Genomic DNA, 22,336 nt, shown 5'->3' with positions numbered 1-22,336 from the left:
AGCAAAACCATGCAGACTGGTTGTCTTTTGTATATATGAAGAAATGCTTGTTTGTTTTGTATTGTTGTATGAATAAATTGATTTAGAGTTAATTATACACCAATTCATGTCCCTTAGTCCATGAACCAATTTTGTTTCATTCATTTACTCAGCCATGTGACTTGATATTTTTGATCATCCTATCACCCTACGAACAACTCTAATCCTTAATTTAGGTCGACATCATCTTAAAAATGAATTGATAATGACAGAGGAAATAGATCATTGAAAACACTCCACATTCGAAGCTCCACCTCTCAATGTATCTGAGACAATATTTTATCGTGAGGCATCTTGGTTCCAGAACATACAGATGAACACAGAATAGTACCCTACTATATGTTGATATAGTAGTTTGGGAGGCTCCACTCTAATGACACTGATACTTTCTCCAACTTTACCACCTGTCTAATCTGTCAGGTGTGGAATTTTACCACAAAAAACCTTGGAATTAGATAGACTAGGATAATCATATTTAAAGCCACCCTTGTTGACTTCTCCCACGGATGTGGGGCTGCCAACGCTATGGTCTCCAGACCTATATGGACTCAAATCCTTTGATTTGCTCAATTATCCAACCTCCACGCGGAAAGTTTGTTTCAGGAACTGCAAGTATTCTGAATAAATTTCAAGCGTTGAGATTTCATATCTAACGTCTCAAATTAATTTCTTAAGAAACCGACTGTAATCATATTTTTTTCTTAAAAAAATATATTATAGAATAGAAGAATGAAGAGTTGATGAGTAAAATATGGCATTATATACTATCACTAGGGCACGCTGCAGGATTGGAGATATGAAACGCCATAAATTCAACAAGCTAGCGATACAAATTACAAGACATATTTTGTTAGATTGCAACTAAGCAAATGATCGTTCAGATTTTCTTTCTGGAAATGAAATTTGAAAAAAATAAACTAGGGCAGACCAAATCCAAGTGTGTGGGTTTAAAGATACATTTTTCCGCTATACTTCCTCTCTTTTAGTTTTCTTGGCTACAATTTTAACAGAAATGGATAACTTATAGATGAAAAAAAAAATCGTAAACCGAATTTGGAAAACAATAGTGCATTTTCACATTGATCATTTCAATTCTTACTATAAAGAAGACAAACATTACAGATCAAGTTGCTGAAGAAGAAAAATATTGTAAATATGTAGCAATATGTTCCTTTCAGTATTGTTGACCACAAATTTAATTTGACAATTATGGAGTTATTATTGCTTAATAGTTCTTTTTTTCATGTCTAGAATGCTTTAATTGATCCTCAACGTGTTCGAACACCCTCGCTCCATCACTGAGTACTGAAAGCCCTTGGTTGAAGATGCAAGTATTATTTACTTCTCAATGCCCAAACTAACATGGTGTGTGTGTACTGGGGGTCGCTCACTCTTGTCCCTTCTGATGCTATGGAGTTTATTTTCTCTGCAACTGCTTAGTTTCTTTGAGTTACAGATGGATCCAGCTGTTGTGCCTTGGCTGATTATCTTCACCAACATACAAACCCACAGTTGAATAGTTTAAAATACAAGAAATAAAGACACAGAGAAATTTATGAGGTTCGGCAAAAACCTGCCTACGTCCTCGGAAAGATATTGCTCTTCACTATGAGAAAAACAGTACAAGTTACACATGAGTTAAATCGACATAACCCAATCCCATATCCCTTGTACACCCACTCACAGAATTTTCCCAAGAGCCTCACTCTACCCCAAGAGTTCTTTCACAAGAGATCTTTCACTCTAGCTCTCTTGATTTCTCTCACCCGTACCCATGGTAGAGCGAAATGCTCTCACCATCTCTTTGGATGCTTTTCTCTTCATCCGTTCCTTCTCCTTTGGCAAGGCATTTAAATAAAAAACAACCCCTTTTCTTCTCCTCCTTTCTTCCACCCGAAAGCCAAATAATTATGGCTTTGAAAAAGCCACAAAACAAGGAGCAAATTAAGCCACAAAACAAGGAGCAAATTAAGCCACAAAATAAGGAACAAAAAAGCCACACAAGGAAACATAATCCTCATCATGATGTTCCCTCATCAATATTGTTTTGTTTCCTAGCCTAATTTGGCCACTATCCAACAATCTCCACCTTGGCCAAATTGTACCAAAGTCCATTGGCCTTACGTACCAGCATGCACACTCTGAATCAACCTCGTTGGTCCTGTTCCGATTCAGTCACTGCCAATGCATGTGCAGTTGCTGCAAGCAAAAAAAAAACATTTAGCTTCAGACAGGATCTCGACACATCCTCGTCTCCTCCAGCAGGTTTTCCTCCTCTTCATTGTCTGCAACTTGGAAACTTGTCAGTGCACCCATTTCCAGCAACACCCGTCGAGCCAGACAAACATTCCTCACACTTCTCATTCTTCAGGACCATCTCATCACCTGTGAATCCCATAGCTCCACCTGCTGCAAAACCCCTGCAACACTTGAGACTATACATCACCAGGAGATGTGTTGCTTCGAGTACCTAGAGGGCATACTCGAAGTCTTCCGCCACAAAATTGCTGCTACCTGGACCAAGATCATCCTTTCTTTTTCTCAAAGGACAATTTATCTTTTTATGCCCGAATTCTTTGCAGTCATAGCATTGTGGTCCCTTGCCTTTGGAGCTTGATGTTCCCTCATCAATATTGTTTTGTTTCCTAGCCTAATTTGACCACTATCCAACACCAGCAGCTCGAATAGAACCTGGGTATTACCACAAAAATAACCGACTGAGTTTTCAGCTTTTCTGGATTTTTTTTACTAGGGTTCATTGGTAATATAGAGTGCTATTTTATTTAATAGCTGTTCAACTGCTTCACAATGTGATTCAATGTGCATTACCTCTTGCTTTTTAATATTAGAATTGTTGAAACTAGTGTTCCACTTAAATATTGATTTTGTTTTATCTAATAGTAAAATTTCATCATGCAGGTTTATTGCTGCAAACGTTTTCGATTTTCAGCTAGACAAGACTTGGAAGGATTTTCTCGGGTATGAATATAACTATGTTTGGATTTTCTCGAGTATGAATATAACTATGATTGCGGTCTAAATACCAAGCTAAACCAAACGACAGGTCTAAACGTGCTAAGAAGGAAGAATCAAAAGGTGCTGCACATCAATTAGAAGAAAATCAGGTATATGATTGGCAGTGTGATGAATTTTTACTATTTTATTTTCAACATCTTTGATTCATATAGAAAGTTGAATATCCAAATGACAAAGTGGTGTGAATAATGTGTATGTGTATATGTGCGCGTATATATTGCCAATTTGATTTAGAAAGAAACATCTTTATTGTGTAAACATAACGTTACATGGCTGCATAATGCTAAATATGTGCGATGCATCTTCTGCTTAAAGATTGAAAATGAGATGAAAAATATTTCAAACCTTTATCCCTTTATTGTTGTCTATTTTGTGTTTCTTTTTGTCTTGAGGGAGGTTGCTTTCAAATTTGAGGGTCAAGTAAATGCATGTGTACGTGTAATGGAGGCATCGGCATTACTTCTTCACCAAGAATTTTGATAATTTTTTTTTTTTTTGCCTGAAGAATGCAACACCTGCAAGTGAATTAGACGGTGAAGCCTCAGGGACGCCAATGGACGCTGATAGCATTGTTGCAACCGGTAACATGTCCCAAGGTGGAAGTCCAATTCCCAATGAACATCAGAAGCAAAGCTCTGATACGGATGTGGGTCAAGAGGGAGGCCAGTTGGAAGCAGATGCCGAGGTTGAGGCCGAGGCAGAGATGCTTGATGGTGAGGACGCGGAGGCTGATTTGGATCCAGTTGGTTGAGAGATGTGGTAGATGTTACATCGCCAGTTAATGCAAAAGCTCTCCAACATTGAGTTCTGACATCAAAATGAACTATCTCTAGTACAGTAGTTGAATATATTGGGGTGAACATCACATACGATCATTTACCAGTCAAAGGGTTACCCTAGCATGACACAGTTGGGCGTCCTCAATGAACATAAACCTACCTAGCGAGATGACATGACAGTGATGAAATTGAGGTTTCATCATTATGGGGAGTAGCCCAAGATCATATAAAGACATAGCAAATCTTGTTCCTTACTGATGTGGGGCAACTCTTCCTCACATTTCAACTCTCAACATGCTTCTGCACGTGCGACCGATTTTCAAGCCTACACGTGGACAACAAGTAGGTGACGCGTGAGCATGTGTGGCTCTTGGGCTTTGGCTCTGATACCATGATGAAATTGGAGTTCTATTGTAAAACCAATTGGCAATATGAGAAGCAACCCAACTCTTCCTCACATTTCAACTCTCAACAGGCAGTGGCCACGGTAAATTATATTTGCAATTTGAGTAACTTTGATTTTGTATTTGACTCGTATATTAAATAAAATTGAAATTCAATTTTATTTTGGACTATCAAAATATCTATGCTTCCCCAGCGTTTCTAATTAAATTGTTTATTTATTTCGTTCTGAATTCAAGTTTTTCACTTGCCCTGGATTCAGGGCGTGAGAGATACGATCAATGTATGTAGAATGAAGGGACAAAAGTTAATTTTATCCAAATTTTAAGTAGAAAATTAGAGTTTAAATCTTCTCCACTCAATTTTCTATGACCTATATAATAGAGTGTTACGCGTTTTTTTTTTTTTACTTAATTTATGATTTGTTTTATAGAGGAAATAAATTGAAAAGTTAACTGTTAAGTGAGGTTTAAATGAATGACCAAATGTTAACAAATGCCATAAATGACGAACGATTTTTGAGATTAGCAAACCTATCCAATCATTCCAATTGTATATAATCCAATTGTATATAAGTTTATAACGGACGAGACTTAAGTTGAAGTCAAAATAATAAAAAAGAAATGCTAAAAAGACTCTCAAAGTGGGGCCCTAGCATCTCATGTTTTTTGCACTAAACACTTCACTAAGTTAGTTTCACTTAGTTTATTTTAAACCAATTCAGCTTAATCCATAAAATTAGTTTAGTGAAATAATCCTGGTATATTAAACGCACCCTTACTTTAATAAAAGGCCTGATCCGCAAGGCATCGAAATTCATAGCTGAACCTGAAGACACGATTTTGGCGTGTATGCTTATTTTCGGTTTCTTTTTTGTGCCGGCTCTCTCTCTCTCTCTCTCTCTCTCTCTCTCTCTCTCTCTCGATGTGTCCCTCTGACTCTGGCGTGAGGAGTGCGAAGTGAGAGGAAACTGACTGAACTTCGACGTCGTCGTCCTCCTCCTCCTCCAACCTCCATGGCCGATTCTTCTTCGGCGGTGCTATACTATCTGTCTCAGCCGCGGTCCTTGAGACATTTTTACTTCGTACCCACAATCTTAGCTCTCGTAACGTCTCTCCTCATCCTCTTCTACATTTCCTCTACCTCCAGTCTCTTCGCCCACCACCATCATCATGCTCACTCAATCCCACAACTGCTACTCAATATTTCATCTTCCTATACACCCCTTCGAGTCGAAGAAGCTCATCTGAAAGCGGACGGTGCTCAAGTAATCGAGGGTCAACGCTCACCAGAGCAACCTCAATTGGGCTCGAATGGTATGCCAATTTTCGATTTTCGGCTTTTGGGACTTGCTAATTTTGCTTGATGTTATCATATAATTTATGGGTTTTCGTTATATTCGTGCGTACAACTTGTAATTGGAACTTGTGATCTAGAAGGATGAAACTGAATGAAAGAATATGAAGGTTTTGTGGTTGTTGATGAAATGGCAGGTGAAAACTGAGATAGGTGGTGAAAAATTGTGAACTATTTTTATGAAATGTTGAATCTTTGAACAATTTACCGGGTTGAATGTGAATGTGTCAAGTTTTGGCATGGGTGGGTGAGTGAGTGACAGTTTACAACTTTACAGTCTGAGATTTCGATGTTTTTGATTTCGGTATGTGGAAACTGTTGGTTTTTATGGTTCAGGAAATTATGGCAATAACAACGCCGTGTTCCATGATAGACATATCTTTCTTGAAGACTATAAAGAAATGAAAAGGAGCTTTAAGATATATGTTTATCCTCACAGGCAAGATGACTCCTTTGCAAATGCACTTTTGCCTGTGGATTCTGAACCCGGGGGTAATTACGCGAGTGAAAGTTACTTCAAGAAGGTCCTTATGAAAAGTCATTTCATTACCAATGATCCTACTAAGGCGGATCTTTTCTTCCTGCCTTTCTCAATTGCAAGGTTGCGGCATGACCCCAGAATTGGCGTGGGAGGTATCCAAGATTTTATAAGAGATTACATCTTCAATGTTAGTCACAAGTACGAATATTGGAACCGGACAGGTGGAGCAGATCATTTTTACGTTGCTTGTCATTCCATTGGGCGGTCAGCCATGGAAAAAGCAAATGAAGTCAAATTTAATGCCATTCAAGTTGTTTGTTCTTCAAGCTACTTCCTACCGGGCTACATACCACACAAGGATGCATGTCTGCCACAAATTTGGCCCAGAAGTGAAAAGCCCCCTGACCTTCGTTCTTCAAATAGGTGAAGATACTTCAATTTCTATCTCTCTTTTGTTATACTAGACATATTCGTATGTTTTTCCTTCTATAGTAAAGTCTCATCATATGTGACACTAGATGATTTGTATTAGCATTACATTCAGAATGTGTCATATTAAATGGATAAGTAGTTACAAAAAGAGATGCCCGCATTTTGGGTGTAAAAGATAGGAATTTTAACGATGTTGGATGTGAGGAGGTCAATAGTTTGTGAGAAAGAGTGGGATAGGTACTTTATGGGCTTCGGTATCTTCAGAATTTGCAGACTATTCCTTGGGAATCTATTTATTTACTTTCTTTAAATATTCTATCTTACAAATGCATTCATTTTCTGAAAATTGAATTCGCAGTATAACCATGCTTTTGGAAATATGTTGGTTTTATCTCTGCATGAGCTGGAACTTAGTTTTCCCCTTTTGATAAAAAAAATAAAAAATAAACGAAAATGCAGGACGAAACTTGCATTCTTCGCCGGAGGAATCAACTCCCCAGTACGAGAAAAGCTTCTTCAAGTCTGGAGAAATGACTCCGAGATTTTTGCGCACTTTGGTCGGCTTACTACACCATATGCTGATGAACTGCTTGGCAGCAGGTTCTGCCTCCATGTCAAAGGCTTTGAAGTAAATACAGCTCGTATTGCAGATTCACTATACTACGGTTGTGTCCCAGTGATAATTGCCAACTACTATGATTTACCATTCGCAGACATAATAAACTGGAGCAGCTTCTCAGTCATTGTTGCTACTCTAGATATCCCACTGCTTAAGAAAATCCTTAAGGAGATCAGCTCCGATGAATATCTGCGGTTACAGAGTAATGTGTTGAGGGTGCGCAAACATTTCCAGTGGCATCTTTCCCCTATTGATTATGATGCTTTTTACATGGTTATGTATGAGTTGTGGCTCCGACGAGGTTTTTCGACAGTTCCCTTGAGCAATTTTGAAACTTCTTAGTCAACAAATTGTTTTACACGATTGTAACAACTGGATTCTGAATGTATATGTTTCTTTTAGTTTAATCCTTTTAGTGCAAAAGTAGCTTGCAAGATTGAGCGTCATAATCTTGACTTTGCTCAGTTTCTAATTTTCTGTGGCCGTGAATTTTGATTTGTAATTCACTTCCAATAAGAGAAAGTATACAAATTTTGTTTTGTATTTATAGCTTACAATTTCTTCCTCACTCTCTTCCAACGTACTTTGAACCGGAGTTATGAAATGACGGCCTTATTTTAACGAGTAACGCAAAAGGCCCTTATCTCTCTTCTTCAAAACTATTTTAGGTTTTCGAGTGTTAACAATAACTTCGTTTTTGTTAGATCGCATCGCTTACTAAATAATGTTATTTGCTAGTATTTTGAAGAAGAAGAGAGCTAATGCATACATGTCTAAGAACAAAAATTCTAAAGTTTTTACCGAGTTTTGGTACAATGATATTATTTACATAAGTTTTTGTTAGATCGCATCGCTTACTAAATAATGCTCTTAGGCTGTTAGTTACAAATAAAAATGAATACCACAGACTCTAGTAATGAGTGATAAAGTTTTTACAAGTTGAAGAAATAAAATAAACCAAGGCGTCAAGAACTCGTAGATTAGCTAGTTGAGAGTATAATTTTTATATTGAAGTCTTGCACTCGATTTCTCTATTCGTATTGATCGTTTGAATTGAAAAAGAAATTAGAGCATTATTTTATCGGATAATTAGCTGAAATGGAGGTTATTAAATTTTAATTGTGGAAATCCTCAAATCAAATTACGACAATGTATTAGCGATGCAACAAATCTCAAAAAAAAAAAAAAAATCATTTCAATAATTGAATTTTGTATTAACATCGTTTTAGCCGATTTCATTATTTTATTTTAATTTTTTCGAAGAACAGAACAAAAATATAGAAAAGGGGAGAGAATCAAAGTGAGCAGTAATGTTGGGAAAGTAAGACAAACAAAACAAAGCTCGAGATCTTGAAAAAAAATATAGTACGTATCCGAGGGAGTACACACACACTCTGACACCCACGACAAAACACAAAGTTCCTTCCTTTCTTCCAAACTTCCGGTTCCATTTTTTAAAATCTACAAATTTGCACCACAAAATCTAAAACCCATTTCCCTTTCCGATTGTCATCCATAAAGCTTCAGTCCACACCATCAGATTCGTTGATACCCTCCGTCTGCTTTCTGTTTGTTTCCTGAGAAAAATTTTCCATGTTCAATTTTTTATTCTTCAGATTTGAATTGACTAATCGCCCCTGCTTCCGAGGTTCGTTGACTTAACTTACGATTTTATCAAACTTTAATCTTTGATTATCTGGTGGTACAATAGCAATAGTTCAGATCCTTTGATTCGAAATTTGTCATTTGTCATCTTTTTCGTTGATTCATCGTTTTAGCTCAATTGGGTTGTCTTTGTCTTCTTGGTTGATTGATTTTTTGTTGTTGGCTGTTGATTTTTTTTAGTAGGAAAATCATCGAGTTGAAATTGGATTTGGAAATGTGATGTTTGATTGGGGAAAGTGGAATTCTTGTTGCGTGCTTGATGAGCCAAGATGATATTCAAATCTAAGATAAAATGGGTTGCTGTCTTTGTCCTCGTTTTATCTTTCGCATCATTACTTCGGCATCTCTCTATAGCACGATTTTCGACTGTCGATTTAGTCCAGTATAGCGCATTGACCGCATTCCATAACGATTTCAATTCTCTCTCCGGGAGGCAGGTGGGATTTTGATTCATTTCTCTGTCCATTATGCATGTATTTCGAGTGTATGTTCTTGGTTGTTTTGATGGGTTTCTTTTGTTTGTTACAATCTTGCAGAGTGTTCCTAATAAGAAGCTATGGGGGCCTGTGAAGCCCCTGCAGTCTTTGCAGCCTTATGCCAACCCCCGAAGCAACTATCCTGGTGATGATCTGGCCCTTTTTCTTGCATTTGTGTATTTTCTCAGTTTGTTGCTTCTGATTTTATCATATTCTAGCATGGTATAGTTTAAGAATTTGACAATTTGAACCCATTGACGAATCCATTCCCTCGCGTGCAGGACCAAACACATTTTGTAGTCTCGAAGCATCTGTTAACTGTCATTTTTGTTGTACTGGATTTGAATTGAGTTCCCTCATTCTATGTTCTTTTTTGTCACTGGAGGATCTGATAACCTTGAACCATTCATAGTTTAGCTGATTGAATACTTTTGTTTTCTTTACAGTCCCAAATGACCAGAGCAATGGCTTCATTTACGCAAAAATATTTGGTGGATTCGAAAGGATAAGATCTACAGTATGATTTTTCAAATATGTGAAAGTGATTCCGTGATAATTTGTATGTGGTGTTCATAAATCTTTTTTAATTTTCTAGATCTGTGATCTGGTCACCATATCCAGGCTTCTAAATGCTACTCTTGTCATTCCAGACATTCAAGAAAGTACTCGCTCCAAAGGCATCAGGTTCTTTTCTAGTTTGCTACTTCTTTCATGCCAATTTTCTGCGGTTTGTAGACCATATGATTCTTTGCTTCTTATCTTTTTTGTTTTAAATGACTTTGTCAGCTCTCGTTTCAAGAGTTTTACATATCTCTACGATGAGGTGCAGTTTATAGCATCTTTAAAGAATGACATAGTCATTGTGAAGAGTCTGCCAGATAATCTGAAGGCAGCAAGGAAAAGAAATGAATTCCCTTCTTTTAGACCCAAGATGTCAGCTTCTCCAAATTTTTATATCAAAGAAGTCCTACCAAAGTTGAGGAAAACCAAGGTTATCGGCTTGATCATTACTGATGGTGGATGTCTGCAGGTAGCTGATGTTCTACTATTTTGATAGTATAGCTATTGCAAAATGTCATCTGCTTGAGAAAACATGCATATTATTTTAACATTTATAACTACATATTTTCATACTCTTTTTTTGCGCTAGAACTGTCACCTATGAACCATTGTTTATGAAAATAAATAAATGTTATCTAAGAACGACTAAAACATTCATTCTCTGTCACTTTGCTATTGGTTCATAGGGACCATTCATTCATATATGATTATGTCAGTAGTCAGTCTGTTTTCTTTCTTTTTGCTTTAGTGATTTCTCTGTTCCAAGCATGCATGCTTGATAATTAAGTTTAAGTGTTCTTGATACAATATAATCATATTTTCAGTCAATCCTTCCACCAAACATGGCCGAGTTTCAAAGACTTAGATGCAGGGTCGCCTTCCATGCACTTCAATTCCGGCCAGAAATCCAAATGCTTGGACACAAGATGGTGGAGAGGTATGAATCTAGCAACCCACCTTTTTTCTTGAAGATTTGAATCAACTGAGCGATAATGGTGTGTAGAGAACTTGGTTAGTACAGACTGCTCTTATACCATCTGCAAGATGTTTTTAGTTAAATAGATTTTTCATTTGAAGGTTACAGCTGAGTTGGAAAGATTAGGCAATAGATAGAGTTAACCAGAAGGATGGAGTCAACTGGGGGATAGAGTTATGGAGTAAGGAAATTTTTTCTTTGAAAATGTTAGGTCTGGCTGTCTAGAAATTAGATGGAAGTTTGTACAAGGAAAATGAAAACTTTAAGCCTAATGGATATGCCTAGGTTTTCCAAGCAGTCAAAGGGAACACATCCTCTTAAAGAGCTTCAAAGGCTGCGTGAAGTTTCCTATAATAACCGCTAGTGTGGTCATATTGTTCTGGGAAAGGGTGAAGTTTATGTTTTTCCTTAGGGATTCTGTCTCATCAGAGTTTAGTGATTATTACTTTCGTATATATTGCTAGATTAGAAGGCCGTTATAGGATTAGTTCTTTTATGTATGTAGCTTCTGTAGATGATGGATCTTTATTAATTTATTTATTGTATCTGGCTTCTGGTGGACCCTGTTCGCTGCTTGTAATAATTTATATCTAAGAACTATTTTCCTTCAGTTGATCAATGTGGCTTTTATACTTCGATAGGTTACGTGCATGGGGTCAACCCTTCCTAGCGTATCATCCTGGTTTGGTGAGAGAAACCTTGGCATATCATGGCTGTGCTGAACTTTTTCAGGTAAGATGTTTAATCCGGTTTTATCTTTGGTAGTTGTGAAAATATAAATTGTTGACCTACATGCTTAGACTATATCATAGTATTACAGTAATAGAACGTAAGCTTGAATAACCTGCAATTATGAATCCCATTATTAAGTTGAGTTCCACATGTTGGCCCTTGGTGATGGAAAGAGGCTCACATGTGACGGGGGTGTTACAACTTAACATAAACTTCCTGGTTACAATCTTTTTCATATCTCTGCGTGTGAAGTCTAAGTTGGTAAAACAATTGTTCTCCTTGTTCCTTGGTTAAATCTAAGTCCAATAAAATCCAGTTTTGGAGCTCTCCCTCTCCTCTTGATTGCAGGTGGTTTCTACCTTCAACTACAAAATATTAACATTCATTCAGTTTCATGGCTATCAACTTATCTTGTTAATTTGCTACTTTTCTGTAGGATGTTCACACTGAACTCATACAATATCGAAGGAAACAAATGATTAAAAAGGGCATTGTTCATGAGGAACTAAGCATAGATTCACATTTACGTAGAGAAAATGGCTCATGCCCGCTGATGCCTGAAGAGGTAAGCTCAGTACTAAATTTCAGATCCAGGTTATGTATTTGTAAGTACTGTTGTGTGGCTTCTAGTCCACTCTGATGCTTCTTTCTCGTGGTCTATTTTTTATTGTTTTGAAATTTTCACTTTTCAGTGCCATAAGAATGTTTAAAAGACTGGTAGTGAACTTCAATGCTGGTTGTGAAATTAAGTTTCCTTGGCATTCACTCAACACCGGAATTGATTTGAGCAGTTCAGAAAAAGCAGAACCTCTAGCATCCCTTTATCGATTTCACTTTTAAATATTAAATATTAACATTACAATTGGAATGGAATTTGTGTTTCCAAAAATTTATGCACAAGTAATATGTTTAATAAGTCGAGGACGCAGACCAAGAAAGAAAACAGTAGAGGATGGAATGGCACCGAGAATTTAATTAATCCAACATTATCTGATTCATAAAAACAATTTTTGTATTTTAATTACTTGAAATTTTTTATTTTGAAGGAGTAAATGATAAATAGGCAACGAATAAGAGTAAGGAATGATCCTTTCTAAAGGTATCCACTCTAAATAATGATATGTGTTATTGTGATTCCTAAATTACCATGTTGACTGTCCCTAATTGGGTCATCGCCTTGACAAAAAGCATAAGAAAATAAAAGAGAGGGAAGGGTAGTAGAAAAAAAGACCCTGGGATTGAAAACAACCTTGTATATTATCTCAAGCTCAAGTCCTTATACCGGGGCTTGACTCAAGCATTTTAATACGTCTGTGAGCAAGCTTTAACTAAGAATCATGGTCTAAATTTGATCTTGTACTTAATTGCATCGTTTTGTATGCTTTAATTTCAGTTTTGGTGGTGCATTGATAATGTATGGGCCCATTGATGATAATTAATAAATCAATCTATCTACATTTTTGTGGTTCATTAGCTCATTTATTCTTGTTGTGACTTTCACAGGTTGGAATTCTTCTTCGTTCAATGGGGTATCCTCCTAAAACAATTATATATCTGGCTGGTTCTGAAACATTTGGGGGTCAACGTGTTCTGGTCCCTTTGCGTGCTATGTTTCCCAACTTAGTGGATCGCACTTCCTTGTGCAGCAATAAAGAATTGTCTGATATACTTGGACCTGAAACACCTCTTCCGCAAAATCCATTTCAACGACCACCAGCAAAAAGCAAAGAACAACTTAAAGAAGAATGGAAGAAGGCCGGTCCTAGGCCTCGGCCTCTTCCTCCACCTCCTGGTAGACCTATCTATCAACATGAAAAGAAAGGCTGGTATGGTTGGATTACTGAGACTGACACCGAACCAGACCTTTCTGCTTTGGATCTGAGGATGCAAGCACATAGACTAATTTGGGATGCTCTTGATTATATTGTCTCTGTGGAAGCAGACACATTCTTTCCTGGTTTTAACAATGATGGCAGTGGATGGCCAGATTTTTCAAGCTTGGTCATGGGACACCGTTTGTATGAGGTTGCTTCTTCTAGAACATACCGACCAGACAGGTAGGAGAAAAAGAAAAGAATCTTCTTATTCGACTTTTTATGATTAATGTTCTTATTTAACTTTGTGTGTCCTCTTTTTGAACAGGAAAGTTGCAGCAGAACTTTTCAACATGACCAGGGACAATATCTACCATCCCAAGCATAATTGGACACTCTCAGTCCAGGAACATCTTAAGAAAAGCTTAAGTGAGGAAGGCCTAATAAGGCAATCCGTTTTGTCGAAGCCAGCATTGTTCATTTCACACCCACTTCCGGAATGCTCATGTAGAATATCTTCTGCCGATGCTCCAGTTCGTGTAAAAGGTAATGATGGCCGAACTGTATATGGAGGTGAAGAAGAGTGCCCGAAGTGGATGAAGCATGGTGACGAAGTTCCTTTGGATTCAGCTGGGGAAGAGGGTAAAGTGGAGGACAATGAATTGTCAGAGTATGGAAGTACTCTGGACGAACAACCAGAATCAAATGACAGTGACAGAACTAATGCTACTCTCGTCTCTGAGCAGGATGAGGAAATGGACCCGAATGACTAAAGTTGGATCTACATGCGATACAGTTCCTATCTTTTTACTCTAATGCAGCCTTCAGTTTCCATCGTTTTCCACTGAAATGGAAAGTTTTGGAGGCAGAGATGACAATAACGGTTTGATTCATGGTTCCAGCTTTGCCATTTTGAGAGATATAGGTATTCAAACATATTCTTTGGGTAAATTCTTTGATTTTCTATAGTAAACAGGAGAGTTATTTGTTTACCTTCACACAAGATGAGGATCGGGAAATATTATTGATGCGCTTGGGGTCAAGCCAATCAGAGTTTGTACACCGCCTACCGATATTGAAGGTTTTTATTCATAGAAAAAGTATTACTTGTTAGATAAGCCACAGGTGTAATTTCCTTGTAAAGAACAAATGATGAGTACATGAAATGATTCGTTGCGATCTCTTGTTAATTTATTTTGTCAAAACTTGGTCCTTTAGTGATAGCATTTCATTTCGAAATTCCCTTTCAAGTTTTGAATCATGCACTTCCCCAATCCCTCTGAATCTTTCTCCTCACCTCATTTGTTGGTAAATCCCAAACTATGAGCAACCTAGGAAGCAGGCATTGCCTTGTGATCAAACGCATGTAGCTCAAGGTGCCTCCTGTGGTAGGTTGTTCAAGTTTTGAGTTGCAGTGTTACTCTACAACGTAGGCTCCTCTCCGGTGTGGCCAGATCTATTCAGAAAATTTGCTTCACCGGAGAAATATGCAAATGATCGAGGCATATGCCACCACCGCTTGAGCAATCTGTGCTGTCTGTCACTCTCAATGAAGAACGATTAAGCCGGAAATAGAAAAAATATTGCAAAGTTAGTCTTAACAGCTCCAAATCTAGAACTTAGTTATATCTAACAGAACAAAGTTCAGGCAGCTGCATGATTTCTTCGAACAAAACAAGACTATCTTGAATCCAGGAACAATATCTATCAGATACAACTCTCATTGCATATGCAAAGTTATATACGTAATCTATAGATGTTTACAAACCAACCAAAATTTCTAGTAATTTACATCCTACTGAAACCACTATCATATTCCGGTTGGTTGCCACACATATGAACCCGCTCTGCTCACCGGTTTTCGTAGTACATACCACTAACATTAGTTTCAACATGGATGACTTCCAAAATTGCAGATCACAAGAAAAATACACTAACAGATGACATTTATTTGTTACTAACAATAATAGAAAAAGCAAATTATGGAGTATTAGTATAGAGAGGTGAAATGCGCTACCGCAGAGCGCTATGCTGCATCTGTGGGCTTCTCAGCAACAGTGAGGATTGCACCTTCAGCTTCTTTTATCTGCCTCGTGATGTCTGACTTTTTCTCAAGCAGGGCTTCTATTTTTCCATTGATCTTCTCTAGCTTCTGTTTCAGCTTTCCAACATCCGTGCATTTGTCCTTCTTATCGACTTTTCTTTTATTCTCGCCCTTCTCCCCCTTCTCCTTTTTCTCTTTATCTTTCTTCTCTTTACCTTCCTTTCCTTCATCTTTCTGCGTCTTCTCCTCCATTTCCCCCTCCGATTCCTTTACGTTTTCTACAATTTCAATCTCCCTGGAAGAAACTTCAGCCTTGACCTCCTCCTCATCCTCTACATTTTTGTGTTTCTTCTTTTTGTCCTCCTTGTCTTTCTTCTTCTTTCCTCCTTTTTTGTCATCTTTTTCCTTATCCCCTTCCTCTAAATCTTTACCTTTTCCCTCTTTCTCCTTTTTATCTTGCTTCTTTTTCTCTTTTTCTCCCCCTTCTATATCATCCTCTTTATCTTTGTTCTTCTCCTTGTTCTTTTTCTTCTTCTCTTCCTTGTCCTTCCTTTTATCCTTGTCGCTCTCTCCCGCTTCATTGTCCTGTTTCTTCTTTTCCTTCTCCTCTATGTCTTTATCCTCCTTCTTCGATTTCTCCTCATCTGCATCGTTACGTTTCTCCTCATCCTTTTCATGTTTCGACTTTTCTTTGATCACTGACTCGGTCTTTAATTCAAGTTCCGCTTCAGTCTTCTCCTCCTTCGGTTCACCTGGTTCTACATCCTCGGTCATCATCACCATATGCCAGTCTTCCTTTTCCACTTTTTCGTCTCTGTTATGTTCAGTTTTGTCTTCCATCTCCAGACTATTTGCCAAAAGTCGAAAAGTATAACAATTTCCTCCGAACCTGAGATTCCCTAAAAACAAATGTAACTGTGCAATCAGTAATCCGGAAAGATATTCAGTAGATCACAAAATGCTAATACTCGGTGATTTCTAAAACGAAAAACTAAACAAGGAGCATAAAATCTTCTGTTTACCTATACTTTTTTTTTTTTTTTTAGAATACCTCTGTGACATGAGAGAAATTTTATTGATAACGAAAAATTATGTTTACCTATACTCAACAGATTACAGACGATGCTTAAACAATTTGAAACTTATAGGAACTTTATCTACATGTTAGGGTAACAACGAAAGCTAACAAAACTTACTTTCTGTTCATCAATCGTTAGGAAACACAGAGTACAGATTCGAGACAAGTGGATATCTTTGGCGCCAAGCAACAGTCGATATAGAGCCAAAGAGTTTCAAAAGAATGTAGCTCTAGTTAATTTTGTTGTCATTTTTCCAAATACATAGCCCATACACATGGGGCTAAAGATTTCACAAAAATTTAACTCAGATGAGTAAATAAGCAACAATTGTGTCCTTATGAAATTGTGAAAGCAGCAGCAGTAAACAAACCAATATAATATAATCAAATAAAAGCATCAAAAAAGAAAGAAAAAAAATCACAATTTCATTGACGCACATTTATGATTGATCACATATACTTAAAAATGACATCACACCACATTATATGTTTACTAATCCGTAACCGGAATTGTTAAACTACCTCAATTTACAGAAAGGAATCTGTTTGATTACCGGCTTTTTCTGTAACGTAACGTGTTTCTTGACGTGTTTCTTGAGAGAGAGAGAGAGAGAGAGAGAGAGAGAGAGAGAGAGAGAGAGAGAGAGAGAGCGCTTTGGTTTCCTTTGTAAATTGTGGTAGCTTCGATTCGTAATATGTGCAAATTTGGAATATGAAAGCTGTTGGGCAATGGAATGATAGTGCCACGGCCATCCACCTGTCGGTATTTTCGTCAACACGCATAGGAACGGCACCTTCTTCTGTGTAGCGTACGTACCCAATACGCGCGTTTTGTGTGTTTTCTCCAAAACTCCAACGTCTTCCATGTTTTGGCCATGCAATTCTTCAATTGCCTAACGTCGACAACATGGACGAGAAAACTTACTTAGCTCTTAAGTCTTCTTCCAGGTCTTGAACCCGTTCCGACTTCCGGGTCACTTTCACATTGCACCCTTCGTCCTTGTTTCAAGCTTATTTTTTGGTCTATATTTCTTGGGTGCCAAACTTTTTAAAATCACTTTTGTACTTTCCATTTGGCCTTAGACGAAGGGAATTATTAATGTCACTTCAAAAATTTTGTTTTGCACTCCTCAGAAGTGCGTTGTTCTTTCTAAATATAAAAAGTTTGGAGTGCAAAATGATAATTTTGGAATGCTAACAACAATTTTCTAGACCAACATGACATAAGAGGGCATAAGCAATTAAAAAGAAAGATATAATTATAGGTGTTAGATGCCGATCGAATGAACCCCTTTCATCGTTCGGTGATTATTCATTAAACAACAATGAATGAGTTTGTTTTATCACTACAAAAGCATAGTATCGAGCCATTTCATATTGAACGCACAAGGATAGGTACAATTTGATTGAACTTGAGCTCACAATTCATGTCATTTTTTTTTAAAGAATTTTCAGCATTCATTTTAAACTTTTTCGCTTTAGTGGTGTGGAATAAATTTACAAGTTAAGTTATCGAAGATTGATTAAATTGTTTAATAAGGGACAATTAAAATGTTTATAGTAGACCTGGCAATTTCTTACACGACCCGTTAACACGACACGTAAACGACACGAAAATAACGGGTTTCGGGTCAACACGATAACTAATCGGGTCATTATCGGGTCACACGATAATAACCCGTTAATAACGGGTCCTTAACAGGTTTACACGAGAGTGACACGCGGGTAACCTGTTTCGACACGATAAGAAAAATGCTATTCTGATGATTTTAATTTTTTAAACTACTAAAAAAAACTTACTATAAAATGCAATAGATATAATGAATATGTATATATTGTTTATTAATTATTATTCTATATAAACTTTAAATTTTAAGTTTTATTTATTTATTTATTTGTATAGTATATTATAGGCAAAGATTGAGATTAAAAATCATAAAACACATTAAAAATAAAAATATCAAGTAATATAAAAATACCAAACACTTAAAGAAATAATAATAATTAATTTCCCGCCTAATATTTCAAGAGTTTCATCCATTTCCCGCCTAATGTTTGGGAAATTTTGCAGCCTATATCCATCCATTTCCCGCCTAATATTTAACCCAAAGAAACTCTAAGTGTTAGTTAATGTATCGTTTTGATGGGATACGCATCATATGAAACAAATTTCAATGATCCAACCGTCAAACTTGTTTATATATGCTTCGAGATCGCATACGCCAAAATTTGAAGAAAAAAAAATATTCAGAGATCAAGAAACGAGACAAAACTTTTCAACGGTTATAAACGAAAAATCACGATTTAACGGTTGTTTTAACTCTGATTTTGATGATTTTTTTACATCTATACACTTTGACCCTATATGAATATAATGAATGAATTCGATCTTCAATTTAAAATATTTACATTGGTGGATACCACAAAATCTTATGTTATACTTGATAAAAGTATAAATAAACTCTCAAGTGTTAGTGAATTTATCATTTTGATGGGATACGCATCTTACAAAACTAATTTCAACGATCCAATCGTCAAATTTGTTTATATATGCTTCGATATCACATATACCAAAAATTGCAAAAAACAAACATTCAGAGATCAAGTAACGAGACAAAAAAATTTGACGGTTATAAACGAAAAATCACGATTTAACGGTTATTTTAACTCCGATTTTGATGATTTTTTTACAGCTACACTCCTTGACCCTGTATGAATACAATGAATGAATTCGATCTTCAATTTAAAATATTTATACTAGTGGACACCACAAAATCTTATGTTATACTTAATGAAAGTATAAATAAACTCTTAAGTGTTAGTGAATATATCGTTTTGATGGGATACGCATCCTACGAAACTAATTTCAACGATCTAACCGTCAAACTTGTTTATATATGCTTCGAGATCGCATACGCCAAAAATTGCAAAAAACAAACATTTAGAGATCAAGTAACGAGACAAAACTTTTCAACGGTTATAAACGAAAAATCATGATTTAACGGTTATTTTAACTCTAATTTTGATGATTTTTTACAGCTACACTCCTTGACCCTATATGAATACAATAAATGAATTCGATCTTCAATTTAAAATATTTACACTAGTGGATACCACAAAATCTTATGTTATACTTGATGAAAATATAAATAAACTCTCAAGTGTTAGTGAATCTATCGTTTTGATGGGATACGCTTCCTACGAAACTAATGTCAACGATCCAACCGTCAAACTTGTTTATATATGCTTCAAGATCGCATACACCAAAAATTGAAAAAGACAAACATTCAGAGATCAAGTAATGAGACAAAACTTTTCGACGGTTATAAATGAAAAATCACGATTTAACGGTTATTTTAACTCTGATTTTGATGATTTTTTATAGCTACACTCCTTGACCCTATATGAATACAATGAATGAATTCGATCTTCAATTTAAAATATTTACACTAGTAGATACCACAAAATCTTATGTTATACTTGATGAAAGTATAAATAAACTCTTAAGTGTTAGTGAATCTATTGTTTTGATGGGATACGCATCCTACGAAACTAATTTCAACGATCCAACCGTCAAACTTGGTTATATATGCTTCGAGATCGCATACGCCAAAAATTACAAAAAACAAACATTCAGAGATCAAGTAAAGAGACAAAACTTTTCAACGGTTATAAATGAAAAATCACGATTTAACGGTTATTTTAACTTCGATTTTGATGATTTTTTACAGCTACACTTTTTGACCCTATATGAATACAATGAATGAATTCGATCTTCAATTTGAAATATTTACACTAGTGGATACCACAAAATCTTATGTTATACTTGATGAAAGTATAAATAAACTCTTAAATGTTAGTGAATTTATCGTTTTGATGGGATACGCATCCTACAAAACTAATTTCAACGATCCAACCGTGAAACTTGGTTATATATGCTTCGAGATCGCATACGCCAAAAATTGCAAAAAACAAATATTCAGAGATTAAGTAATGAGACAAAACTTTTCGACGGTTATAAATGAAAAATCACGATTTAACGGTTATTTTAACTCCGATTTTGATGATTTTTTTATAGCTACACTCCTTGACCCTATATGAATACAATGAATGAATTCGATCTTCAATTTAAAATATTTACATTAGTGGATACCACAAAATCTTATGTTATACTTAATGAAAATATAAATAAACTCTAAGTGTTAGTTAATGTATCGTTTTGATGGGATACGCATCATATGAAACTAATTTCAATGATCCAACCATCAAACGTGTTTATATATGCTTCGAGATCGCATACGCCAGAAATTGCAAAAAACAAACATTCAGAGATCAAGTAACGAGACAAAATGTTTCGACGGTTATAAACGAAAAATCACGATTTAACGGTTATTTTAACTCTGATTTTGATGATTTTTTACAGCTACACTCCTTGATCATATATGAATACAATGAACTAATTTGATCGTCAATTTAAAATATTTACAAAAGTGGATATATATCACAAAATCTTATGTCATGATGATCTATGAAAATTGAGGATTTTGTAAAAGGAATAACATGTAAGCTTTGAGTTCCATTGGTAAGGTTACATGGTCATTTAGATTTTTAAAACCCTCCAAATCTCATGAACAATGTTATTTATTTTAGTGAAAAATTAATAAAATTAATAATAATTATTGTAGAAGTGTGAAAAATGTAATCACTCGTAATAAAAAGCTTTACAACTTTCATTAAGGGGTCAACTCTGAAATTTAGTATGCATATACTGATTTAGTATTATGTTTTACATTTTTTTGGGTCAAATTATGTTTTTCATTTTCATTTTTATTGATTTAAAATATATTTTTCTTAACGGGTAACGGGTCGGGTCATATTACCTGAAAATATTAACGGGTTGATTTCGGGTCGGGTCATATTACCCGTTTACTTTAACGGGTATTACACGACACGATCCGTTAAGCTATCGGGTATGACACGAAAACGACACGAACACGAGAAACACGACACGAATGCCAGGTCTAGTTTATAGGTGTACTAAAAGATTTGTAACCTTCTAAAAAACTATCAAAGAAGTAATTAATCAGGTGAATTTAGAAAATAATTGAGTATTAGTAGAGGCGCCTGAACGTCGTAGGCTCACCGCCGTGATCCACATGCTACGTAGTAATTAGTACATCAATGGTGGGTCATGTAGTGTAAGTGGAGAAAAACAGCCGACATCAAAGGGCACATTCGTCCTTTAACAAAGTTCAAAAAATAGAAAGTGCCACTTTCTTTCTCTTTCAAATTAGGTAACAAACGAATTTCAAAACTAAAAAACAAAGGAAAATTATATTTTACACCCTTAAGTTTGGATGTTAACTATTATAAACTCATATTTCATCTTTAAATCATTAGAATGTCATACAATAATTTGCGTTTCGCTACAATGTCGTACATTCATTAGTTAATATGTCAAATTAATCGTTATATGATGATATGACAAGCCTGCATTTGTGCCACTTGGTTCAAAATAAATTAAGAAAATTTAATTATTAAAAACAGAAAATAGAAAATCATTAAAACAAATATTTTGACATTTTTAAATGATTAAAAATTTATTTACTCTACATGGCATCCACGTCAACAAAACTAGAACATATACTAATACCACATCTACGGATTTATTAAGAGATATATAACACGAAAACTAAATCACAACTTTGTGTAAGATTTATGAAATTTTAAAAATAAAGTATGAATTTGCAATTGTAATTAATCTGAAAAAAAATGGAGAAATTTAAAACAGCAAAGAAAATGACGTTCCGTCTCTGATATCTCTCTCTGTCTCTCTCCTCTGCCGC

The 22,336-nt window shown here is 35.9% G+C and overlaps 3 protein-coding genes, 1 long non-coding RNA gene and 1 pseudogene across 10 annotated transcripts in view; 4 read left to right on the top strand and 1 right to left on the bottom strand.

Annotated features, from left to right (window-relative positions):
• The window catches only part of LOC148692597 (uncharacterized), a 5,571-nt gene extending 5,459 nt beyond the window's left edge, over positions 1-112 (top strand). Inside the window, exon 3 of the long non-coding RNA XR_015953955.1 lies at positions 1-112. This exon is cut by the window's left edge and continues 893 nt beyond it. This is a non-coding gene — a long non-coding RNA (uncharacterized LOC148692597).
• A 1,701-nt stretch (positions 113-1,813) lies between these two features.
• On the top strand, positions 1,814-4,380 carry LOC148692596 (THO complex subunit 1-like; annotated as a pseudogene). Its single transcript, XR_015953953.1, has 4 exons — positions 1,814-1,880; positions 2,716-2,755; positions 2,958-3,164; positions 3,581-4,380. The product of XR_015953953.1 is annotated as a THO complex subunit 1-like (transcript).
• Positions 4,381-5,074: 694 nt separating this feature from the next.
• LOC137746020 (putative glycosyltransferase At5g03795) lies at positions 5,075-7,687 on the top strand. The gene is made up of 3 exons (XM_068486067.2): positions 5,075-5,572; positions 5,949-6,516; positions 6,985-7,687. The coding sequence occupies exons 1-3, from the start codon at positions 5,272-5,274 to the stop codon at positions 7,484-7,486; spliced, it is 1,371 nt and encodes a 456-aa protein (XP_068342168.2). The 5' UTR covers positions 5,075-5,271; the 3' UTR covers positions 7,487-7,687.
• Positions 7,688-8,389: 702 nt separating this feature from the next.
• LOC137746051 (protein EMBRYO SAC DEVELOPMENT ARREST 30) lies at positions 8,390-14,558 on the top strand. 3 transcript variants are annotated; one of them, XM_068486102.2, is made up of 11 exons: positions 8,390-8,792; positions 8,990-9,246; positions 9,346-9,430; positions 9,732-9,802; positions 9,881-9,969; positions 10,072-10,315; positions 10,671-10,783; positions 11,464-11,554; positions 11,991-12,119; positions 13,058-13,611; positions 13,697-14,558. In XM_068486102.2, the coding sequence occupies exons 2-11, from the start codon at positions 9,079-9,081 to the stop codon at positions 14,139-14,141; spliced, it is 1,989 nt and encodes a 662-aa protein (XP_068342203.2). In that variant the 5' UTR covers positions 8,390-8,792; positions 8,990-9,078; the 3' UTR covers positions 14,142-14,558. The 3 variants fall into 3 exon arrangements, with proteins under 3 accessions (XP_068342203.2, XP_088537476.1, XP_088537478.1); XM_088681350.1 differs by having other exon boundaries at positions 8,509-8,792; positions 8,993-9,246; XM_088681352.1 differs by lacking the exons at positions 8,390-8,792; positions 8,990-9,246; positions 9,346-9,430 and having other exon boundaries at positions 9,790-9,844; positions 9,936-9,969.
• A 470-nt stretch (positions 14,559-15,028) lies between these two features.
• Positions 15,029-17,180, bottom strand: LOC137746052 (uncharacterized). Of its 4 annotated transcripts, none has more exons than XM_088681353.1 (2): positions 17,045-17,180; positions 15,029-16,311 (listed from the first exon to the last, which is right to left on the bottom strand). In XM_088681353.1, exon 2 carries the CDS (start codon positions 16,250-16,252, stop codon positions 15,395-15,397), a length of 858 nt encoding a protein of 285 aa, XP_088537479.1. In that variant the 5' UTR covers positions 16,253-16,311; positions 17,045-17,180; the 3' UTR covers positions 15,029-15,394. The 4 variants fall into 4 exon arrangements, with proteins under 4 accessions (XP_088537479.1, XP_068342205.2, XP_088537481.1 ...); XM_068486104.2 differs by having other exon boundaries at positions 17,013-17,154; XM_088681355.1 differs by lacking the exon at positions 17,045-17,180 and adding an exon at positions 16,609-16,746.
• Between the last annotated feature and the right edge of the window lie 5,156 nt (positions 17,181-22,336).

This window comes from Pyrus communis, chromosome 12 (assembly GCF_041283825.1).
Source record: "Pyrus communis isolate YQ-2024b chromosome 12, ASM4128382v1, whole genome shotgun sequence".
In the NCBI taxonomy this organism is placed as follows: Eukaryota; Viridiplantae; Streptophyta; class Magnoliopsida; order Rosales; family Rosaceae; genus Pyrus; species Pyrus communis.
This window is presented reverse-complemented; position numbering and strand designations above follow the sequence as displayed.

Excerpts from the sequence above, each read along its gene's own strand:
- LOC137746051 (XM_068486102.2), top strand. The coding sequence starts at position 9,079 with ATGATATTCAAATCTAAGATAAAATGGGTTGCTGTCTTTGTCCTCGTT. Across the intron at positions 10,784-11,463 it reads GGACACAAGATGGTGGAGAG|GTTACGTGCATGGGGTCAAC; the intron begins GTATGAATCTAG and ends ATACTTCGATAG. Across the intron at positions 11,555-11,990 it reads GCTGTGCTGAACTTTTTCAG|GATGTTCACACTGAACTCAT; the intron begins GTAAGATGTTTA and ends ACTTTTCTGTAG.
- LOC137746020 (XM_068486067.2), top strand. The coding sequence starts at position 5,272 with ATGGCCGATTCTTCTTCGGCGGTGCTATACTATCTGTCTCAGCCGCGG. Across the intron at positions 5,573-5,948 it reads ACCTCAATTGGGCTCGAATG|GAAATTATGGCAATAACAAC; the intron begins GTATGCCAATTT and ends TTTATGGTTCAG. Across the intron at positions 6,517-6,984 it reads GACCTTCGTTCTTCAAATAG|GACGAAACTTGCATTCTTCG; the intron begins GTGAAGATACTT and ends ACGAAAATGCAG.